Raw genomic sequence first — 20251 nt, 5'->3', positions numbered from 1 at the left:
TAAGAAGGCTTCACTGACCTATACATCACGCAACCATAGTCCAGCCGCGAATGCACAAAATCCCAATAAAACTGAAGGAGATGCACCCTGTCCACTCCCCACGACTTGTGGCTAAGGCACTTGATGATGTTAGTGCCTTCAGGGTTCTGGCTTTCAGGTCGCGCAGGTGTGGTAACCACGACAATCGGGAGTCAAAAGTGAAGCTCAAAAACAGCACCGTGTCTCATATATGTAAGATGGTGTCCCCCATATTCAATGCAGTCAAATTAAAAAGATGACGAGACTGATTAAAACACACACACACACACACACACACACACACACACACACACACACACACCTGTAGAAAACTGGAAACCCATCTTTGCAGCCCACTCCTCCTAACCTCCGCACTGTAAGTTGCAACTGACTTTTTGCCATTGCAACACTGCAGGAGGAGCAGAAAACGGTAAAACTGTCTACAAATAAGGAGCACTGTACAGGACTCCTTACCATAGATGTGATACTGTTATGGCTATGGCAAAGAGGGTAACATTTAAAAAACTGCCCTGCCGAATAACATTCTCCTGCTCAAATTGATCAGACTGCATGTCACGAACTCATATCCTAGAAAATTGCTGAGACAGGAAAGACTGTATGAAGATGGGGAGCTGGCCATGAAAGCCCTTTAGATTCAGTTGTGCGAGAATACAGTGTCTCCAAGTAGTCTCATATGCCTTACTTATATTAAAGAATATGCCGATACAGTGATGCTTTCGGAGGAAAGCCTGCTGAATAGCCACATCTAGGAGGGTCAGATTGTCGACAGTGGACCGAAATCATCGGAATCCTCACTGAGAGGAGCCAATGAGTTGCCTCGTCTCTAACAACCAGACCAGCTGATGATTAACCATTCACTCCAGGGTCCCTCATACATAGCTCATTAAGGCAATACTCCGATAACTACTGGGACACGTGCAGTTCTTTCCTGTTTGAGGAGAGGGGTCAGAATTGCCTCCCTCCACAAGTTGGGGAAGTTGGCCTCAGAACTGTTAGACCTGAAGTCCAACATAATCCACTCTACAGTCGCACGATAACGACAAAATGCCAGATCTTGGCTTGCATTGGCAGTGGTTTGTGCAAATATTCGGCCAGCGTCTCAGTAATGTCTCTGGGTGTTGTATGGAGGCACCCCTGTTTCACCACTGCAGCTATCAGTGAATGGCTGCATTAACTGGAAATCCTCCGGATAGCTCCCCATACTTTTATAGAAGAAGTGGAACGATCGATGGAGTCCAGGAACTCTTGTGCCGTGACCTTTTCTTAATCTCCCTAATGGCCCTCGCGACTTTAAAAGCCCTAAGGTTGTCTGCTGTCGGTCGGCATTTAAAATGTCGAAAGGCCGCACCCCTTTCCCGGATCGTGGAACAGCACTTATCTGTCCACCAAAGTACTTGTCACCACCTAAGATCATCTGAGGACTGTGGGATGGAGAGGTCAGAGGCATGATGGGTCACTTGTGTGATGTGATTCACCCATCTTTGGATGCTGTCGCAGTGTCTGAACACAGCCAGCTGGCTGAAATGCGTCCAGTTAGCCTTGATGACCATCCATTTTGGGGCCTAACTTCAGGTGGTGAGCCATGTAGTGGGTGAACACAGATTGGGAAGTGGTCACTGGAATGAATGTTGTCACTGAGCTCCCACTGAACAATCAACGAGGGCGGGAGAACAGAGAGAGAGATTGATGGCTAAGAGTGACCCTGCAGCGGTAGAGAAATGTGTGTGAGTACACGTGTTGAGGATGCACACCTCACAAGATGCCATGAGGCCTTCCAAACTCGACCCCGAGGGCAAGTATTGGTTGAGCCCCACCACAGGACATGATGGGCCTTGAAGTCTCCCAGGAGGGGGAATGATCACAGCAGTTGCTCGATAAGATCCGTGAGATCCTCAGAGTCTAGTGCATCTTGTGGAGGTAAATACAGTGAGCAAATAGTGATCCTTCAAAACACATGAATTTGAACTGCAACTGCTTACAGGTCAATAAAATATTAGGCACAGGAAACGCCAAAAGAAGTCAAAAATGAACTGGGACTATGAGCATATAATAAACAGATGGATAAGTTGCTTGTTGGGATGTTAGAAAAATAACTAGAATTAAATACACTGAAGCGCCAAAGGAACTGTGGGACCATCGAAGACTGAAGAGAATCATTCAACGTGACAGACTTGCAACCCTTGTGCAAACTGCTGCATATTTCAATGCTGGGCCATCAACAAATGTCAGTGTGCGAACCATTCAACGAAACATCGGTATAGGCTTTCGTGTACCCTTGATGACTGCAAGACACAAAGGGCAAGTGTCTACAGGCAGTCTATGGTCAAATCCAGCAAGATTATTGTATTCTCAGTTGCTCTGGACAGATCAACTGACATTTTGGACACAGCACAATTTGCGATTAATGTTCATGAAGTAGATAGCAATTTGCATATGATAGAAGAATTATTAGACTTGGTGCCAATGTAATGCAATGAGAGGTATTGACTTGCAAAAACTGTTGAAAGGGCAGTTGTAACAGTTGACCTGATTTGGAACATGCTGGTCTCAATTACCAGCAGTGGAGAGCCAGCAATGTGAGAGGCACAAAATGGGCTTGCAGCACTGTTGCACAAAAAACTACAATGATCAACAGAAGATGTGTATGGAATTCATTGTTACGTACATCAAGAAGGATTTTGTGCTGAATTTTCAGTGATGGAGCATATCATGAAACTGGCAGTCTGAACAGTAAATTTTAAATTTTCGAAAGTCACACAAGTTACTACACAGTCAATTTCAACAGTTTCTGACTGAATTAAACAAAGCATATGGAGACATTATTTACTGCTGCAAAGTACGTTCATTGAGTGATTCCCTTCAGTCTTTGACGGTCCCACAGTTCCTTTGGCGCTTCAGTGTATTTAATTCTAGTTATTTTTCTAACATCCCAACAAGCTACTTATCCATCTGTTTATTATATGCTCATAGTCCCAGTTCATTTTTGACTTCTTTTGGCGTTTCCTGTGCCTAATATTTCCGTACAAAGGCTTTTTCAAAATCGCCGTAGGTGAAACTGCACAAAAGTGCCATTGTATGTAGTCTCCCTGTTGGTTGGGATCTATTACAATCTCTAACACAAGGTTGTACTTTTTCCACATCACTTATGGCTATGTTCTTTACTCCTTTGTTGATGTTTCCAGCTTCTTTCTGTAAAATATCAGTTACAAAGTTGCTGAAGTTGTTCACAGTGTTACAAGTCATTGCTAATTCCGTCTTTATGTTGACAAATTCCACTTCACTTCTGTTGCTAATTTTGGTTACCTTTTCTGCTAAGGTTTTTACCATACCTCATGCAGAGATTAGCTGCACGCAGAGATTAGCTGCACGCAGAGATTAGCTGCACGCAGAGATTAGCTGCACGCAGAGATTAGCTGCACGCAGAGATTAGCTGCACGCAGAGATTAGCTGCACGCAGAGATTAGCTGCACGCAGAGATTAGCTGCACGCAGAGATTAGCTGCACGCAGAGATTAGCTGCACGCAGAGATTAGCTGCACGCAGAGATTAGCTGCACGCAGAGATTAGCTGCACGCACCTCATCACAGTTGCATCCACTTGGGCAATTCTTAGTTTGCGCATGCAAATTGTTTCTTTGCCCTTTCCTCTTCCTCCTCCTTATTTTTCAACTGCTCATTCCACCCAGTGATAAACTTTGATTGCCGAGTTTTTACTTGTCTCATGTTGGCGGCATTTTCCTTTGTATTTCTATCTAAGTTATCTATTGTTCTCATCTCTCTCTTTCTTTATTCTAGCTGCAGTTTCCTTGGCCTGACCCATTAGTGTTGTTAGGAGCATTTGCAGATGTAAATGCCTTTGTAGGTACCTGTTTCATCTGTCATCCACCCCTACTAATTAGTCCATTACACAAGAATTTCTTACACTATTTACTGACATTTCTGTAGTGCCTGAATCTGTGTCTACCTTTTTTTCTGTTTCCGCGCCCAGCTTATATAACTCAAAATTCTGTTCACTACCCATCTCACTAATTCCCTCCTCAATTTGTGCTTCTTTTACACCAATAAAGTCACTTTCTGACATATTATGCTACATTATTTCCAACACATGTGTCACACGCTTCTACTTTTACTCAACGATGCCTATAGCATCAATGCCACATGCAATCAACTACACCAGTAAAGCCTTTTGCTACACTCAAGTGTTTTTCTGTTTGAGAACTTATCTCGCTATGCCATTGCTGGTGGCATGTTGTGATGTTGATGTCTCCTACCACTGTAATCAGTCTTCTCTTCTGCTTAATGATGGTATTCACTGTTTCACACATATGACACATCTCTGGCATGTGTCACTAACTGCTGCTGTTCATGTGCACTGTTCCCTACTGTTGTTGTGCATAGTTCAGTACAGTTCCTTTCCACGATTATCAAACCTGAAAATTGTGTTGCCACAGTATGCCACATGTAAACACTCTCCACTACTCCCCTGTAATTTTAACTGAACTGACTGTATGCTTAAGGATTCTCAATTGAACCTTTGAGGGAGATACTTACAACACCCATGTCTACATAGAAAATTAAACTGCAGCCTAACTGGGCTTGATGTTTTGTTATTGTTTAGAAAATATGTCATTGGGTCTAGTAAGATTTTTCTGAAATAAAAGATTATGTCCTTTAATGTAATTTATTCAACTCTAAAAAATAAAAACATGCCTAACCATGTCACACGCATTCACTTTGATGAGAGACAGATTCCAAAAAATCATTCACCCTGAAAAAGCCAGGGACAATTAAACATTCCTATTCAATTAAATATTACTCTGAGTGCACTACTGAAAAATTTTTACCTCAATTTTGTGTTTTCCTTCCCTAGACATTTTCAGTAGATATTAACTTGCCCAAGTCTGCCCCACTATTCCTTCGATGCTTGCTACCAACTCGCATTGTCGATGCAAGACAGTAATACCATGTCTGTTGGAAAAAGGCGGGAGACTACAGCAAGTTCTGGAAGCTAGGGCTCAGCTCCCTTTTTATTCCCCTTCTGTGCAGATGAACTGCGCTACTTCATTTCTCATGTCGGCGGATGCCATTTGCCGCCTGCTTTAGAAAGTCTGTATGGAGAAAATGTACGGCTGTAAACTAGAACCACTCTTGTGGGGATTAACTACTCTGACTAGCATTTTGCAAGGACTGTGTCAGTTATAACTAGAAAAATTGTTTTCCAATGAATCTGTAGTTTTCTCAGCTAACAATGGTTTGATATGAAAAGGCAGGCAACAGAGTTTGTTTCAACCTCAGATGTAATCCTGAGGCATCTTGAAGGCGTAATGTTTCTGAGGCAGAATGGTGGTGTCATCTTATGAATTTTGCATGCTTCACATGACAGCTGGTCAGGGTGATGTTTCTTAGTATTCTCATGAAAATAGTTATGACCCCATTAGGACAACGACTATATCTAAAGGGGGAGATGTGTGTTTCCTTTAGCAACCAGTCACACCATGACAATAGTACAAGAGTGGTTGCAGAATAGTATGAAGTTACTCACCTTATACTGCCTTCTTTTGTTCCAGATCTCACTCCAGTGAAAAATATATAGCTCGAAATGATATTACCTGACCTTCCCAACAGTAATCCAAGACGAGCTTTGCAACATCCCTGTGGCGTATATTGCAGGAAATGTGAAGTTTATTGTATGTTCAGGAACTCGCTTCTTAGCATGGTGAAGGTGGTTGTGGACCTTCTAAAGCCTTTGGTCAGTTATTAAGTGGTGAAGAAATGCATACGTTCCCCTAATGGAAGCCCAAAATACCTTAATAACAATTATGACATTTTTATTAAAATGGTACTTTTTTTTACAGTCCAAATAAATTAACACATTAACAGATCAAACTTACCTAAAGCTAAAGTCAAATGAAGCATCACACATCCATGTTCCAGTCTCTGGACTAAACCACTGAATTGTTGAAATTTTATGTTGGCCACTCCAACATCTCATTATCTTACTGTTGTTGTGTCCTTGATTCCATCTTGCCATACAAAGTGCCTTTTCTACTCCTGTTAGCCTAAAATTCAGGTGTTGCAAATCATCTTGTGTGTTTTCGGGATGGTGAATAGCAGACTGAAGTGTAATTTCTGTAATAAATAATGGTGTTACCTAGTTGAAAACTAACTTTCTTCTTGCTGAAGTAACCTCTTCTCTAAAAGCTATGTTTGGTAACTAACTAATAGAGCTAATACACACATTCATATTAATGGTTTCACTACTGTTTAATTTATTTGCAGTCGAGGTTATCTGTCAATCGGCCCAAAAGTGGAGATAAAATGAAATTCGTCTGTGCCATACCAAATCAAGTGAATGACTTGAAGAAGCAAGATTTGGAGACTCCATTACAGATTTGTGACATTGTGCCAAAACGGTGTATTCCTTTAGCTGCTCATGAGAATCCAACTGAAGCCAGTCTTAGAAAAACATTAAAAGGGAAAAGAGAAGAGTCATCGGTTGACATATATAATGGAGATGTAAATGACTACATAATTAGATTTCCATCTGCAACTTATATTTATTTTTTGTAGCATTAGAAATGTTGTACTCTTTAATTTTGCTTTTCCCTAGGTGACAACTGAAATGTAGAAAGTTAACTCATTTTAATTTTGTAACTGCAGATTTTAAAAACTGTTTGGAATGTTATTTATATATTACATTAGTTTATTTTATTCTCTGACCTGTTAAAATGTTTATGGATGTTCACTGCAGATTGAGTAATTCAAAATTGTCAGAGTGATCTCATTTCCAATTGTGGATAGTAGTAAATGATGATTCAGACAGCAGACACCAGTTCCGTCAAGGATGAAGTGATTTTTGATGACATGAATGTAAAATAAGTAGGGATGTAAGCATACCAGAGAAGGAAAGTTGCTACACACCATATAGCGGAGATGCTGAGTCATGATAGGCACAACAAAAAGATTCACCACACACACACACACACACACACACACACACACACACACACACACACACACACACACGTGCGCAAACGCAACTTGTGCACACATTTGCAGCCTCAGAGAACTGAAACCACACAGCACCAGTGCATGATGGAAGTGGCAACTGGATGGAGGTAAGGAGGAGGCTGGGGCGGGGAGGGGGAGGGATAATATGGTGGGAGTGGCGGACAGTGAAGTGTTGCAGTTCAGACGGAGGGCAGGAGAGATGATGTGGAGGGGGGAGGGGGTGAGTAGTGGAAAGGAGAGAAATAAAAAGAAATTGAAAGACTGAGTGGGGCAGTAAAATGACGGCTGTGTAGTGCTGGAATGGGAAGAAGGAGGGGGCTGGATGGGTGAAGACAGTGACTAACAAAGGTTGAGGCCAGGAGAGCTAGGGGGAAGTAGGATGTATTGCAGGGAAAGTTCCCACCTGTGCAATTCAGAAAAGCTGGTGTTGGTGGGAAGGATCCATATGGAAAAGGCTGTGAAGCAGTCATTGAGTTGAGGGATATCATGTTTGGCAACGTGTTCAGCAACATGGTGGTCCACTTGTTTTTTGGCCACAGTTTGTCAGTGGTCATTCATGTGGACAGACAGCGTGTTGTTTGTCATGCCTACATAGAATGCAGCTTAGCTTGTAAATCACATGACTGGTTTCACAGGTAGCCCTACATTTGATGAGATAGGTGATGTTAGTGACCGGACTGGAGTAGGTGGGGGTAGGAGGATGTATGGAACAGATCTTGCATCTTTCTCTATTACAGGAGTATGAGCCATGAGGTAAGGGATTGGGAGCAGGGGTTGTATAAGGATGGATGAGTATATTGTGTAGGTTCGGTGGAAGGCGGAATACCGTGGTAGGAGGGGTGGGAAGGATACTGGGCAGGACATTTCTCATTTCAGGGCACAACGAGAGAAAGTAATTCAGTTGCTCCAGTTGCGGATGGTACTGAGATACAAGGGGAGTGCTCCTCTGTGGCCGGAATTTGGGACTTTGAGAAGTGGTGGGAGACTGGAAAGATAAGGCACGGGAGATTTGTTTTTGTACAAGGATGGGAGGCTAATTAGTCAGTGGTATGGAATGGGTGGCAGCTGTTGAAATGGAGGTATTGCTGGTGGTTAGTAGGTTTGATATGGATGGAGGTTCTGATGTAGCCATCTCTGAGGTGGAGGTCAACATCCAGGAATGTGGCTTGTTGGATTGAGTAGGACCAGGTAAAGCAAATGGGGGAGAAGTTGTTGAGGTTCTGGAGGAATGTGAATAAGGTGTCCCCACCTTCAATCCAGATAGCTAAAATGTCATCAGTGAATCTGAACCAGGTGAGGGGTTTAGGATTCTGGGTTTTTAGGAAGGATTCCTCTAGATGGCCCATGAATAGGTTAGCATAGGATGGTGCCATGCGGGTGCCCATAGCCATATCGTGGATTTGTCTGTAGGTAATGTCTTCAAAGGAGAAGTAATTGTGGGCGAGGATACAGTTGGTCATGGAGACTAGGAAGGTGGTGGTTGGTTTGGAATCCATAGGGCATCTGGAAAGGTAGTGTTCGATAGCAGTAAGGCCATGGGCATTAGGAATGTTAGTGTACAGTGATGTGACATCAATGGTGACGAGCAGGGCACCGTGTGGTAAAGGACAGGAACTGTGGAGAGTTGGTTGAGGAAATGGTTGGTATCTTTTATATAGGAGAATAGGTTCCGAGTAATAAGTTGAAGGTGTTGGTCTACGAGAGCAGAGATTCTCTCTGTGGGGGCACAGTAACCAGCCACAATGGGGCGTCCTGGGTGGTTGGAATAATGGACTTAAAGGCACATGTAGAGGGTGGGAGTTCCGGGAGTGGTAGGGGTAAGTAGAGAGATGGACTCTGAGGAGAGGTTCTAAGGTGGCCTAAGGATTTGAGTAGTGACTGGAGATCCTGCTGGATTACTGGAATGCGATCACTGTGGCATGATTTGTAGGTGGAAGTATCTGAGATCTGACAGAGTCCTTCTGCCACATATTCCTTGCGGTTCAAAACAAAGGTGGTGGAGCCTTTGTCTTCAGCTAGGATTATAAAGTCAGGATCAGTTTGTAGATGGTGGACTGCAGTTCTTTCTACAGATGTAAGGTTAGTTTGCATGTTGAGGGATTTGGGGAATGATGGTGAGGCAAGGTTCAAGATTAAGAAATTCTGGAAAGTTAACAGGGATCGTTTGAAGGGAGTGGAGGTGGATCACAGTTGGATAGAGGAATGAACTGAGTTAGGCAAAGTTCAATATTGGTCTTTGGATGAGTCTGATTGGGCGGTTTGGTGGCGAAAAAGTGTTTCCACTATAGGGACTGGGAGGAGGCAACAAGGTCTTTAACTAGTCCTGCATAGTTGAATTTGGGAGTGGAGCAAAAGGTGAGGCCTTTGGAAAGGACTGATGTTTCTGTGGGACTAAGGCTTCTGGAGGAAAGGTACATAACTGGGTTGCAGGTCTGTTTAGGTTCTGGGTTCTGTGTGGCTTTGGAAGGTGGTGTAAGTGTAGTAGGTGTGCGAGACAGGGTTTGTCAGCTGTGAGGGGACGTGGGGGAGGTTTGGAGGTTGTTGTTGAAGTGGTGGACAGTGGTACTCCAAGGTGGGAATAGGAAGTGAGCAGGATGGAGAGCTTTTCGAGGTGGCATTGTGCGTGTTGTGCTAAAGTTCCTGCAGAGCAAGAGTTTCAAAGTGTGTTATGGGTTCCAGGAATTTGGGATTACATAGCAGGAGAATTTTGTGGATGGAGAGAAGGTACTGCAAGGAGAATTGGGATTGGTTGATATGGTTTTTGCAGGACTATGTTGGTGAGGGCTAAGGATTGGCGGAATCTGAACAGGTGGAGATCATTGTGGAAGGAGAGGTAGCAACCACAGATGGGTAATTTGATGGTAAGGCCATTAGGGGGGGGGATTTCATGAGCCAAGCAACAATGCAGGAACAGTATGTGGGACTGGGATCTGGTAAGGGATAAGGGAACTTTTCTGTACTGACACAGATGAAAAGAGCAACGGTCCATGGTGGTGCAAAAGATGTGTAAAATTACATAATAAAGTAGAATTACGTCCGAAAAATTACGCAAAAATACACGCAAATACGTGTGAAAAATACGAAAAGGACGAAATGGATGCTCAAGGGGAAAAAACGAGATGAAATCTGAGGAAGATGACGATGATAGAAGGCAAAAACTCGCCAAAATTGGCGAGAAGTCACAAGGGTCAAAGTAGAGAATAACTAATCATTAATAAATATATGTATATTCTATGGGTAGCAGGTTTGAGGAAGGATGAGAGTAAAGAAGGGGGACAGCAGATGTGACTGGATGAGGTGTATTTAGTGGGTGTGAACAGCGGTAGAACGGAGAAAGTTTGTGGGCTGGGGAGAGGTTTGTTGGTAGAGACGTAAGATCGTGTGGCACCAAAAAGGTGGGTGTGGTGGTGAAATGAGCTATTTTTGCATGTTATCTCTAGCCCCTCTTCTTTGGCATTTGCTGGTTATCGGTCTCCCTCCCAGGACCCTCTCCCCGACGTCTCGCAGGCCAGAAGACTTACCACCACTCGGCCACAAGGCACACCATCTGTGTGCCCCAAAGTCACCCACTCTCTCTCGGTTCCAGATCTTGCAGAAGCCTGTACTCCCCCTGTGTCCTGCCCTCTTCCACCTCCGAAATAGGAGGAGGAGGAGAAAAAGACGAAACATAAATCCCAAGACAAGGTGCCCCCCCCCCCCCCCCCCGGTGCTCCCGGAGGTGCCATCTCCCCCCTTGTAACCTGAGTCTGACATCTTATTTATGGCTGTCACCCCATCTTGTCGGTGACGACTACTGACTGACTGACCTGACCACCTCCTCATCTGTTTCATGTTTACCTTGGACTCTCGACACATGATCATCCAGTGGACTTGCAACAGATACTGTAATCACCTACCGGAAATGCAATGTCTTGTCTCCTCCTCTTCTGCGTTCTGTCTTGTTCTTCAAGAAATGCATTTCCGTGATAACCACTCTCCAACATTTCATGGTTATCAGGCATTCTGTCGGAACCATGCTGACCCCGGATCATTCCAATGTCATTAGTGATCGAATCCCCTACATACCACCTTGGAAGCGATAGCGGTTAGAGTGCAAACAACTCCAGCAATCACCATTTGCAATGTCTACCTCCCTCCAGGTAGGCTACTTCCTTATGTTGCACTGTGTGCCTTAATCCAGCAACTCCCACCCCTTTTTCTCCTCGTTGGGGACTTCAGTGCCCACCATCCACTGTGGGGAGTGTCACTTCAATGGGTAGGGGGTATCGTAATTGACCAACTTATCACAGACCTCGATTTGTGTCCCCTCAATGACAGTTCCCCTATCCACTTCAGTGCCGCTCATGGCACCTTCTCTGCTATCGAACTCACTATCTCCTCCCCTGCCTTCGTGGCTTCCCTACATTGGTCATCCCATGATGACCTTTGTGACAGTGACCACTTTCCGGTGATTCTGTTGTTACCCTGCTGCTGCCAGGCAGACAGGCCCTCACATTGTGCTTCTGCAGGGCCAATTGGCCTTTATATATCTCTGCTGCCCACTTTCACACCTCCTCCTCCAATTCCATTGATGTAGTCGTGCAAGGCATCTCTGCCATTATTCTTCATGCTGCTCACTTTTCAGTATCTCCATGCTAAGGCTCATTACCCTATTGAGCGGAGTAAAAAGGAATGCTGGGAGTGCTATGTTTCCTCCCTGGGGACATACGCCTCTTCATTGCAGGTTTGGTCCAAGCTCCGTAGCCTTCTGGGCCTCCAGCAACAGCGAACTGTCCAAGGTCTGAACCTCCAAGGTGCTCTGTGCACTGATCCATTGGTCCTCGCAGAACACCTCGCGACTCGCTTTGCGACGGCGTCGTCGTCCTCTTCCTACCCTACTACCTATCTCCAGTAGAAACACAGAGTTGAACAGAACCCCCTCTGTTTCATCCCACACCACGTTGAGCCCTATAATGCACCCTTCACTAAATGGGAATCGGTGCAGGCTCTTCGCTCTTCACGAGACACAGTGCCAGGCATGTATTCCATCCACAACCAGATGATCCAACACTTGGACGTTTCCCAGAGGCAACAGTCCCTCAGAGTCTTCAACCCCATTTGGTTCACAGGTGCTTTTCCATCACAATGGCGAGACAGTATAGTTATCCCTGTCCTTAAGCTCGGGAAAAGCCCAACGTCTCTAGACAGCTACCGCCCAATTAGCCTGATGAATGTTCTTTGTAAACTGTTCGAAAGGATGGTCAGCTTCAGATTATGTTGGGTACTCTATACTCAGGGCCTTTTGTAACCGTATCAGTGTGGCTTTTGGTCAGGGCGATCTCCAACTGACTATTTACTCTGATTCAAATCAGCCATCTGACAGGCTTCTTTGATCTACATAAAGCGTATGACATGGCTTGGCACCATCACGTTTTAGTTACTTTCCATAACTGGGGCTGCTGTGGTCCCCTTCCTATTTTTATCTGTGAGTTTTTCTCACACCAGCTCTTCCGGGTTCGAGTTGGCACAATGGTATCCCACAGGGTTCTGTGCTAAATGTCACACTCTTCCTCATTGCCACCAATGGGCTTGTGACCTCTGTTGGGCCTCTGGTTATCCCGGCATTGTAAGTCGATGATTTTTGCATCTGGTGCAGCTCCCACTCGGTAGCATATGCTGAGCACCAGCTCCAAGGTGCCATCTGACAGGCCTCTGCGTGGGCCACTGTCCATGGCTTCCTGTTTTCTCCCTCCAAAACGCGAGTTATGCATTTTTGTGGCTGACCCAAGTACACCCCAGTCCAGAACTTTATTTAGGCAGCAAACTCCTCGCTGTTGTATCACAGTCCCGTTTCTTGAGCCTTATTTTAGTTAACAAGTTGACATGGCTGCCCCACATTTGCCACCTAAAGACTACATGTATGCAGAAGCTTAATGCTCTCTGCCTCCTGGCCCACACATCTTGGGGTGCAGACCGTTCCACTCTTCTCCATCTTTACTGTGCTCTGGTCTTGTCCAGACTAGATTATAGTAGTTGGGTTTATGGGTCAGCAGCTCTTTCCACTTTGAAACTCCTTGACCCTGTCCATCATTATGGAGTGCATCTGGCTATTGGTGCCTTTCGCACTAGTCCTGTTGATAGTCTCCCCACAGAAGGAAGGATTCCCCCTATACACATCCGACGGAGCCAACTCCTTATTTCTTATGCAGTCTCCATTCGCCAATTCCTTGACTGTCCTGTGTACTCTGTGCTCTTTGCCAATCAGGGATCTCTCTCTCTCTCTCTCTCTCTCTCTCTCTCTCTCTCTCTCTCTCTCTCTCTCTCTCTCTCTCCCCCTCCCTCTCCTCCCCCTCTCCCCCTCCCCCCCAACACCCACCCACAGGTGGGATTGCCAGTTGGCATGTGTCTCACCTCCCCCCGTCAGGATCTCAATCTCCACTCATTGGACTGCACCCTGTGTATTTCCACGGATTAGGACCAATCTATTCCAGGCCCCTAAGATCTCTGTTGCTCCTATGTTTTACCGGTGTCTTGTATGTGCCATCCTTGCAGAGTTCCAAGGCACCACCATCTCTTACACTGATGCTTCTAAGACAATCAATAAGGTGGGATATGCTTTCACATTTCCGGCTGACTTGGAACATCATTTGCTGTCAGGATCATGTAGTGTGTTCACAGCAGAGCTTCTAGCCATTCACAGGCCCCTCCTTTTTGTTTCTCAGGCCTCCCTCTACAGTGTTTTAATTTGTTCAGACTCAGTGAGCAGACTGCAGGCTATTGACCGATGCTACTCTTGTCACCCTTTGGTCTCTGCTATCCCTGACCTTCTCTCTGCCCTTGAATGTGCCACCTGTTCAGTTGGTTTTCTCTGGGTCTCAAGTCATGTGGGCATCCCAGGGAATGAACTGGCTGACCGTTTGGCTAGAGAAGCAGATACTTACACCCATTTCCTTTCATGATTTCAGCTGTGGATATGTGTATTTACATCAAATCTCTCTTTGCCCAAAAGGGGAATGCCATCTGGAGTGCTACTGCTCATAGTAATAAACTCCGCACAATCAAGGAGTCTACTGCAGTTTGGCACTCTTCCTTATGCTCCTCTTGAAAGGAGTCCACTATTTTGTGCTGTTTACACATTGGTCATGCCTGGCTCACTCATTGTTTCCTCCTACGTAACGACCCACCCCCACAATGTGGTTGTGGAGCCAGACTGATGATATTTCACACATTGGTGGAATGTCCCCTTCTTTCGGCCATTCATCTTAAGTGTAGTTTTCCCGATTCCTTAAATTTAATATTAGCAGACAATCCACCCATGGTTGTACTGGTCCTCAGTTTCCTCCGTGAAAGTGGTTGTTATTTCCAGATATAAGGTTCTACTTTAGTCTTGGAGTAGGGGCAGATTGGTTGTTGTTGGGACTTCATTTGCAGTCTTTTCAATCTGTGACCCCATGACCACCCAACTTTTTTCCAGTTTTTAGATTTGTTCTCATCTTTTATGCCTTTACTGTGTGTGGTTAATGATCATTATTTTAGAATTTGATTGGATCCGTCCACTTTCAGCAGACCCTCTTTCTACTGTGACTCACTTCAGAATCGCGGGACTGATGACCTTGCCGTTTGGTCCCATAACTGCTCTCAATTAATCACTCAGTCAATCAAAGCCTTAATCATCGTTAAATTTTTCTCTCTGACATGTTTGTTTGAAATGGGTAAGATTCCATCTGCATAGTGTGTTGTTAAAATGTCATCAAGTATGGTGACATTGACTACTTCTGCATGCAGAAATCAAATAATATGTGATATGAAATGTCTTCAAACTACTCCAGCCCACTTCTAGTTGTTTTAATGCTTGTTATGTCTGTAGCGTTACTCAAGTTACCCAAGTCAAATTAGGGGCACTGCAGGGAGATCAAACAGCTTTAACTAAATCAGGATTTGTAACACATGGGATCATTAATTCCAAGAATCCTGTTTTCTTTGAATGCATGACGCACTATTTTGAGCACAACACTGCAAGATCATTATGTATTTATCAGTGGTCGGCATAGTTTCCTCTCGTGGATAGCAAAGGGAGGTAGAAACACATACTGCCTGACAAAAAGCTGAAATTTTCTGCAACATAGAACAGGCACCAAAGTGTAGTGGCATTGTTTGTGTACAGGTTGTTACAGGCCTGATAGCGTATATAAGGGTTGTGAATGTGTCAGACATTGAGTGATCACTGTGAAGGACACAGAGGTGCCGTTTACTCATGTGAGATAGCATTATATGCAGTACTGATGTCATTGTTGTTGACTTCTCTTGGAGTGACACTCACAGCTATATGAGAGACAGCAATTTTAAATCTCTCGCCAGCAGACCTTCGGGTGAGGTCACTCTCCCGTTGCTCACAGTCTCTAATTGGGAATGCTAAACTGAGATGACTTCATGCTTCAACTATGATTTGCCAGTGTGTTTCATTAAGCAGCCACTATTCAGAGCTTTGCCCCAGTCAGTGCATCTAGAGACTTGTGAACATCAGTATGGAAAACTGCAGTGAGTACAATTTATCGAAGTAGCACTATGCTTGTAAACATAACTAATATTCAGTGCCTTATATAGTGCATCAGCATTCAAGACGGTTGCCTGCAATGAAGAACACTACTGTCATTGTGTAGAACTCAGCACAACAGAACAACTTACAGCAGTTGAAAGTTTCTGTATCTCAGTTCTTAAATTTTCCGATTGTAGATAAATTTCTTAATGTGTTATCTTTTTGTAGATGTCCGATTGTCTGTATTAGCTACCTCTTCAACTGACACATCAGATGTCAACGGGTGACACAATTTGTTTCACCATGACAGTTGTTGGAACTCATAAAACTTTCCATAATTTTTTTGTGGAACTTGTATCTCTTTCAACTGTCTGTAATTTCTGTACTCAATGGCTATTTCTGGAGAGCAATTGCACACTGCACTTGCTCAGTTTCAGGGCCAACAAACTGACTAATTACTAGAAAGCTATTGGCAGATTGATGGAAGCACAACCACAATAGTGAATGTAGCCTGAAACGCAGAATGACAGTGGCCATGCAGCACCTCCTCCAACCTTCCACTCAATTCACTTTAAAGCTGCAGTTAATGCTCAAACAGTAATTGATTCCTTCCCACTTCCAGGTCACCTATCAGGTGGATGGATGTTTTCAAAAATTGACTTAGCCGATGCTTGTCTTCAACTTCCCCAGAACAGGGAAACTACAAAATTTATGGTGGTTAACAAGCACGTCAGCTCCTATCAATAATAGTGCCTTCTCTTCAGAAGTTGCCTCTGCTCCCACGTTATTTTAATGCGTTCTTGAACAAGTGATGTCAAAAGTTCCCTCATCTTCAGTTTATTTGCATGGTATCACTCTATCCAGACAGACAGACAGAATAATTACATCTCAAACATTTGGAGTCAGTTTTAACTGACCTAGTACACAAGCGTAATTTACAGAAAAGTTCATTTTTCAACAGTTAAACTGAATATTTGGGATATGTCGTTGATACCCACAGCACTTGTCGCTCGACTAAACATTTAAAGGCTACACAGAGATTACTTTCTCCTGCAAATTCATGAGAACTCCAAGTTGTTCTCAGCAAACTGACATGCTACATGAAATTCATATTGAAAACAGCACAAATAGCCACTCCTTTGTATAACCTCTGGTGTAAAAATGCCCCTTTTAAATGGGCTGGAGAATGGAAACAATCCCTTCAGAAATTTGAATATGCATTGCTTAGTTGCCATTGTCGTATGCATTTCGCTCTACAAGAACCAGGAGTGCTTGTAGTTGATGCCTCATCACATGGAATAAGGGCAATTTTATTTCACAAGATTTGTAACAGTGAACTAAGCATTCACATCTAAAATGTTGAACAAGACCAAAGTCAACTACAGTCAGCTGGAAAAGTAATATTTAGCCAAAAAATTTCATCAGTATCTGGGTGGTAGAACATATTTTCTTGTGTCTACTCATTTTATCTGGCCAAAGATGTAAATGATGGTACAGCACAGAAACTGCAATGTTGGTCACTACTTCTTTCCAATTATGAATGGCCCCAGGGGGCTCAATGCTCTTTGGTGGTTTCGTGCTTGGCTGCCACAGGGCCCCAGCCTTTGCAACATCTTTTCCTTTCCATGCTGCATGTCTATCATCTTGCTATTCTATTTCCCCTCCCTTAGGGAACATGTCTGGGATGTTGTTGGAAACGTGTTCAGCATATTCAGTTGTCGATATCAGAACAGTCTCTCCACTGCTTTTCGTTCCTTCTTTCTTTCTTCTTTACTTTATCCTCTGGCACTTACAGTAATGTTCTTGTTACATCTTTCTCCATGAAAGACATGCTCATGCAGACATGCGACCTCAAATTTGCATCACAGTTGTGAAATCGCCCAGTGTCATGCTACCATCCCAGTCTCCTCCTCCAACTGTTCAACAAGCCACCGAACTTTCACCTCATGGGGCAAAGTCACTGCTACACAACTGGCAGGCCAGAAAGGACAGAGTCATACTCCCGTGAAGACTTCCTACGTCCCTTCAGCAAATAAACATCTGAGTTTTCCTCTGCCACCAGAAAGAAGAAGGCAAACAAAGGGAAACGACCTTCTCCTTCGCTGACTCGTCACTCCTTTTTCCACACCTGTTTTAGCTGTCTTCTATTATGTCAATTGGGACTGACGTATAGTCGTTTTTTAACTCCTCTCTGTTTTCGTGTTCTATAGTTTTGACTTGGGTGCATATGACGGCAGTTGTTTTTTGCACCCTAAAGCAAAACAAAACCAAACAAATCCTTCGCTGATTCAGAAATCCTCTTTGACAGTGTCACCATATGATACCCTCGCCAGGCCAACCTCCATGTTGCCGTTATGCACCACCAACCGTTTTTCTGCCCTGGACTCTGCACACTGACAGAAGGAGAATGCCGACGCCTCTGTAGACCTTGTGGAGCAGGATCCTCCAGCCTCTGTGCCCTGTAGCAGTGAGTCTTGGAAGGCTAGCACTCGGCAGCTGCTGTGACACCCCTTCATTTTTTCCTTGTCAAAACAAGGATAATGGAATGTAGTCTAATTAAGTCGGGTGATGCTGAGGGAATTAGATTAGGAAATGAGGCACTTAAAGTAGTAAAGGAGTTTTGCTATTTGGGGAGCAAAATAACTGATGATGGTCGAAGTAGAGAGGATATAAAATGTAGGCTGGCAATGGCAAGGAAAGCGTTTCTGAAGAAGAGAAATTTGTTAACATCCACTATTGATTTAAGTGTCAGGAAGTCATTTCTGAAAGTATTCGTATGGAGTGTAGCCATGTATGGAAGTGAAACATGGACGATAAATAGTTTGGACAAGAAGAGAATAGAAGCTTTCGAAATGTGGTGCTACAGAAGAATGTTGAAGATTAGATGGGTAGATCACGTAAGTAATGAGGAAGTATTGAATAGGATTGGGGAGAAGAGAAGTTTGTGGCACAACTTGACCAGAAGAAGGGATCGGTTGGTAGGACATGTTCTGAGGCATCAAGGGACCACCAATTTAGTATTGGAGGGCAGCGTGGAGGGTAAAAATCGTAGAGGGAGACCAAGAGATGAATACACTAAGCAGATTCAGAAGGATGTAGGTTGCAGTAGGTACTGGGAGATAAAAAAGCTTGCACAGGATAGAGTAGCATGGAGAGCTGCATCAAACCAGTCTCAGGACTGAAGACCACAACAACAACAACAACATGACTTTCCTCCAGTGGAATGTTCGTGGCCTTCGATCCAACAAAGAGTACTTACGGCTGCTCTTAGAATCACAGATTTTGCTTGTACTCTGTCTCTAGGAAACAAAATTGCGTCCTCATGACCACTTTGAGCTCTCACATTTCTTCCCGGTCCACTTTGACCTTCCCCCATGAGGAGGGCATTCCATCTCGTGGGGGAGTTTTGCTGCTCATCAGGAATGATGTTCCTAGTCAACCCATCTCCCTGTCTATCTGGCTCCAAGCTGTTGCAGTCTGCATTTGTCTTCCGCACTTGACCTTTTCCGTTTGTGTCATTTACATCTCTCTGTTATTTGGTGTCACCAGAACAGACTTCCTCCAGCTTACTGGACAACTCCCTCACTCCTTTCTGCTACTTGGTTACGTTAATGCATACCATCCCCTTTGGGGTTCTCCCAGAACCTGTCCGAGAGGAGCCCTCTTGGCTGACCTTTTCAATGAACTTAACATCATCTGCCTTAATATGGGAGCACCCTTGTTCCTTTCACACTCCTCACACACCTATTCCCATTTAGACCACTCCTTCTGCACTGCCCAGCTTGCCCATCATCTCGAGTGGTTCGTTCTCTCTGACATGTACTCGAGTGACCATTTCCTGTGTGCCATCCAACTGCTGACTCCTACTCCATCTACGTGCACACCCAAATGGCAGCTTTCTAAGGCCGACTGTAGGCTTTACTCCTCCCTGGTGACCTTCAAATGGCCCTGAGCACTATGAGACTTAACATTAGAGGTCATCAGTCCCCTAGAACGTAGAACTACTTAACCCTAACCAACGTAAGGGCATCACACACATCCATGCCCGAGGCAGGATTCGAACCTGCGACCATAGCAGTCGCACGGTTCCAGACTGAAGTGCCTAGAACTGTTTGGCCATACCGGCCGGCCTGGTGACCTTCAACGAACAACATTTCCCTAGTTGTGATAACAAGGTAGAATATCTTATAAACGTTATCATTACTGCCACAGAATGTTCCATTCCTCGCACTCCCTCTTTACGACGTCGTGTCCCAGTCCCTTTGTGGAGTGCGACATGCTGTGATGCCATTCACACATGGAAATGTACTCTCTGCATTTTGAACCGTCATCGTGCAATGGCAAACTGCACGTGTTACAAACAGTTGTGTGCACAGTGCCGTTGCATTCTTTGGGGTAGCAGAAAAGCTAGCTGGATTTCCTTTACTAGTTCTTTTAACAGTTACGCTCCCTCTTCCGTTGTGTGGACCAACCTCTGATGACTGTCTAGGACAGGCTCATCCAAGAATTGCGCCCGGCGGGCGCGCCCACTCCCCGCAGGCGCCATGCAGTGGCGTTCAGCACCCGGTCCTCGACTGTGTACCGCTAGTGTCGGCGTAGGAGTGAGACAGACAGCTGAGGAGCGAGTGAGACCGCACAGCACTGCTCTGTGGTGGACTGTCCTGCAGTCAGTCAACACAAACAAAATA

At 44.5% G+C, this 20251-nt stretch overlaps 1 protein-coding gene across 6 annotated transcripts in view; it reads left to right on the top strand.

The window, feature by feature from the left end:
* Positions 1-20251, top strand: part of LOC124721633 (centromere protein J) — a 280955-nt gene that overhangs the window by 185254 nt on the left and 75450 nt on the right. For 5 of the 6 annotated variants that reach the window (XR_007006363.1, XM_047246696.1, XM_047246695.1 and 2 more), the window contains one exon: positions 6317-6553. The exons of the other annotated variant lie outside the window; for it this stretch is intronic. Coding sequence is in view for 4 of the 5 variants with exons in the window: in XM_047246696.1 (XP_047102652.1) it covers positions 6317-6553 (237 nt within the window). In the remaining variant the exon portion in view is untranslated. The remainder of the gene's footprint in view (positions 1-6316; positions 6554-20251) is intronic. 6 annotated transcript variants of the gene reach the window in all.

This window comes from Schistocerca piceifrons, chromosome X (genome assembly GCF_021461385.2).
Source record: "Schistocerca piceifrons isolate TAMUIC-IGC-003096 chromosome X, iqSchPice1.1, whole genome shotgun sequence".
In the NCBI taxonomy this organism is placed as follows: domain Eukaryota; kingdom Metazoa; phylum Arthropoda; class Insecta; order Orthoptera; family Acrididae; genus Schistocerca; species Schistocerca piceifrons.
This window is presented reverse-complemented; position numbering and strand designations above follow the sequence as displayed.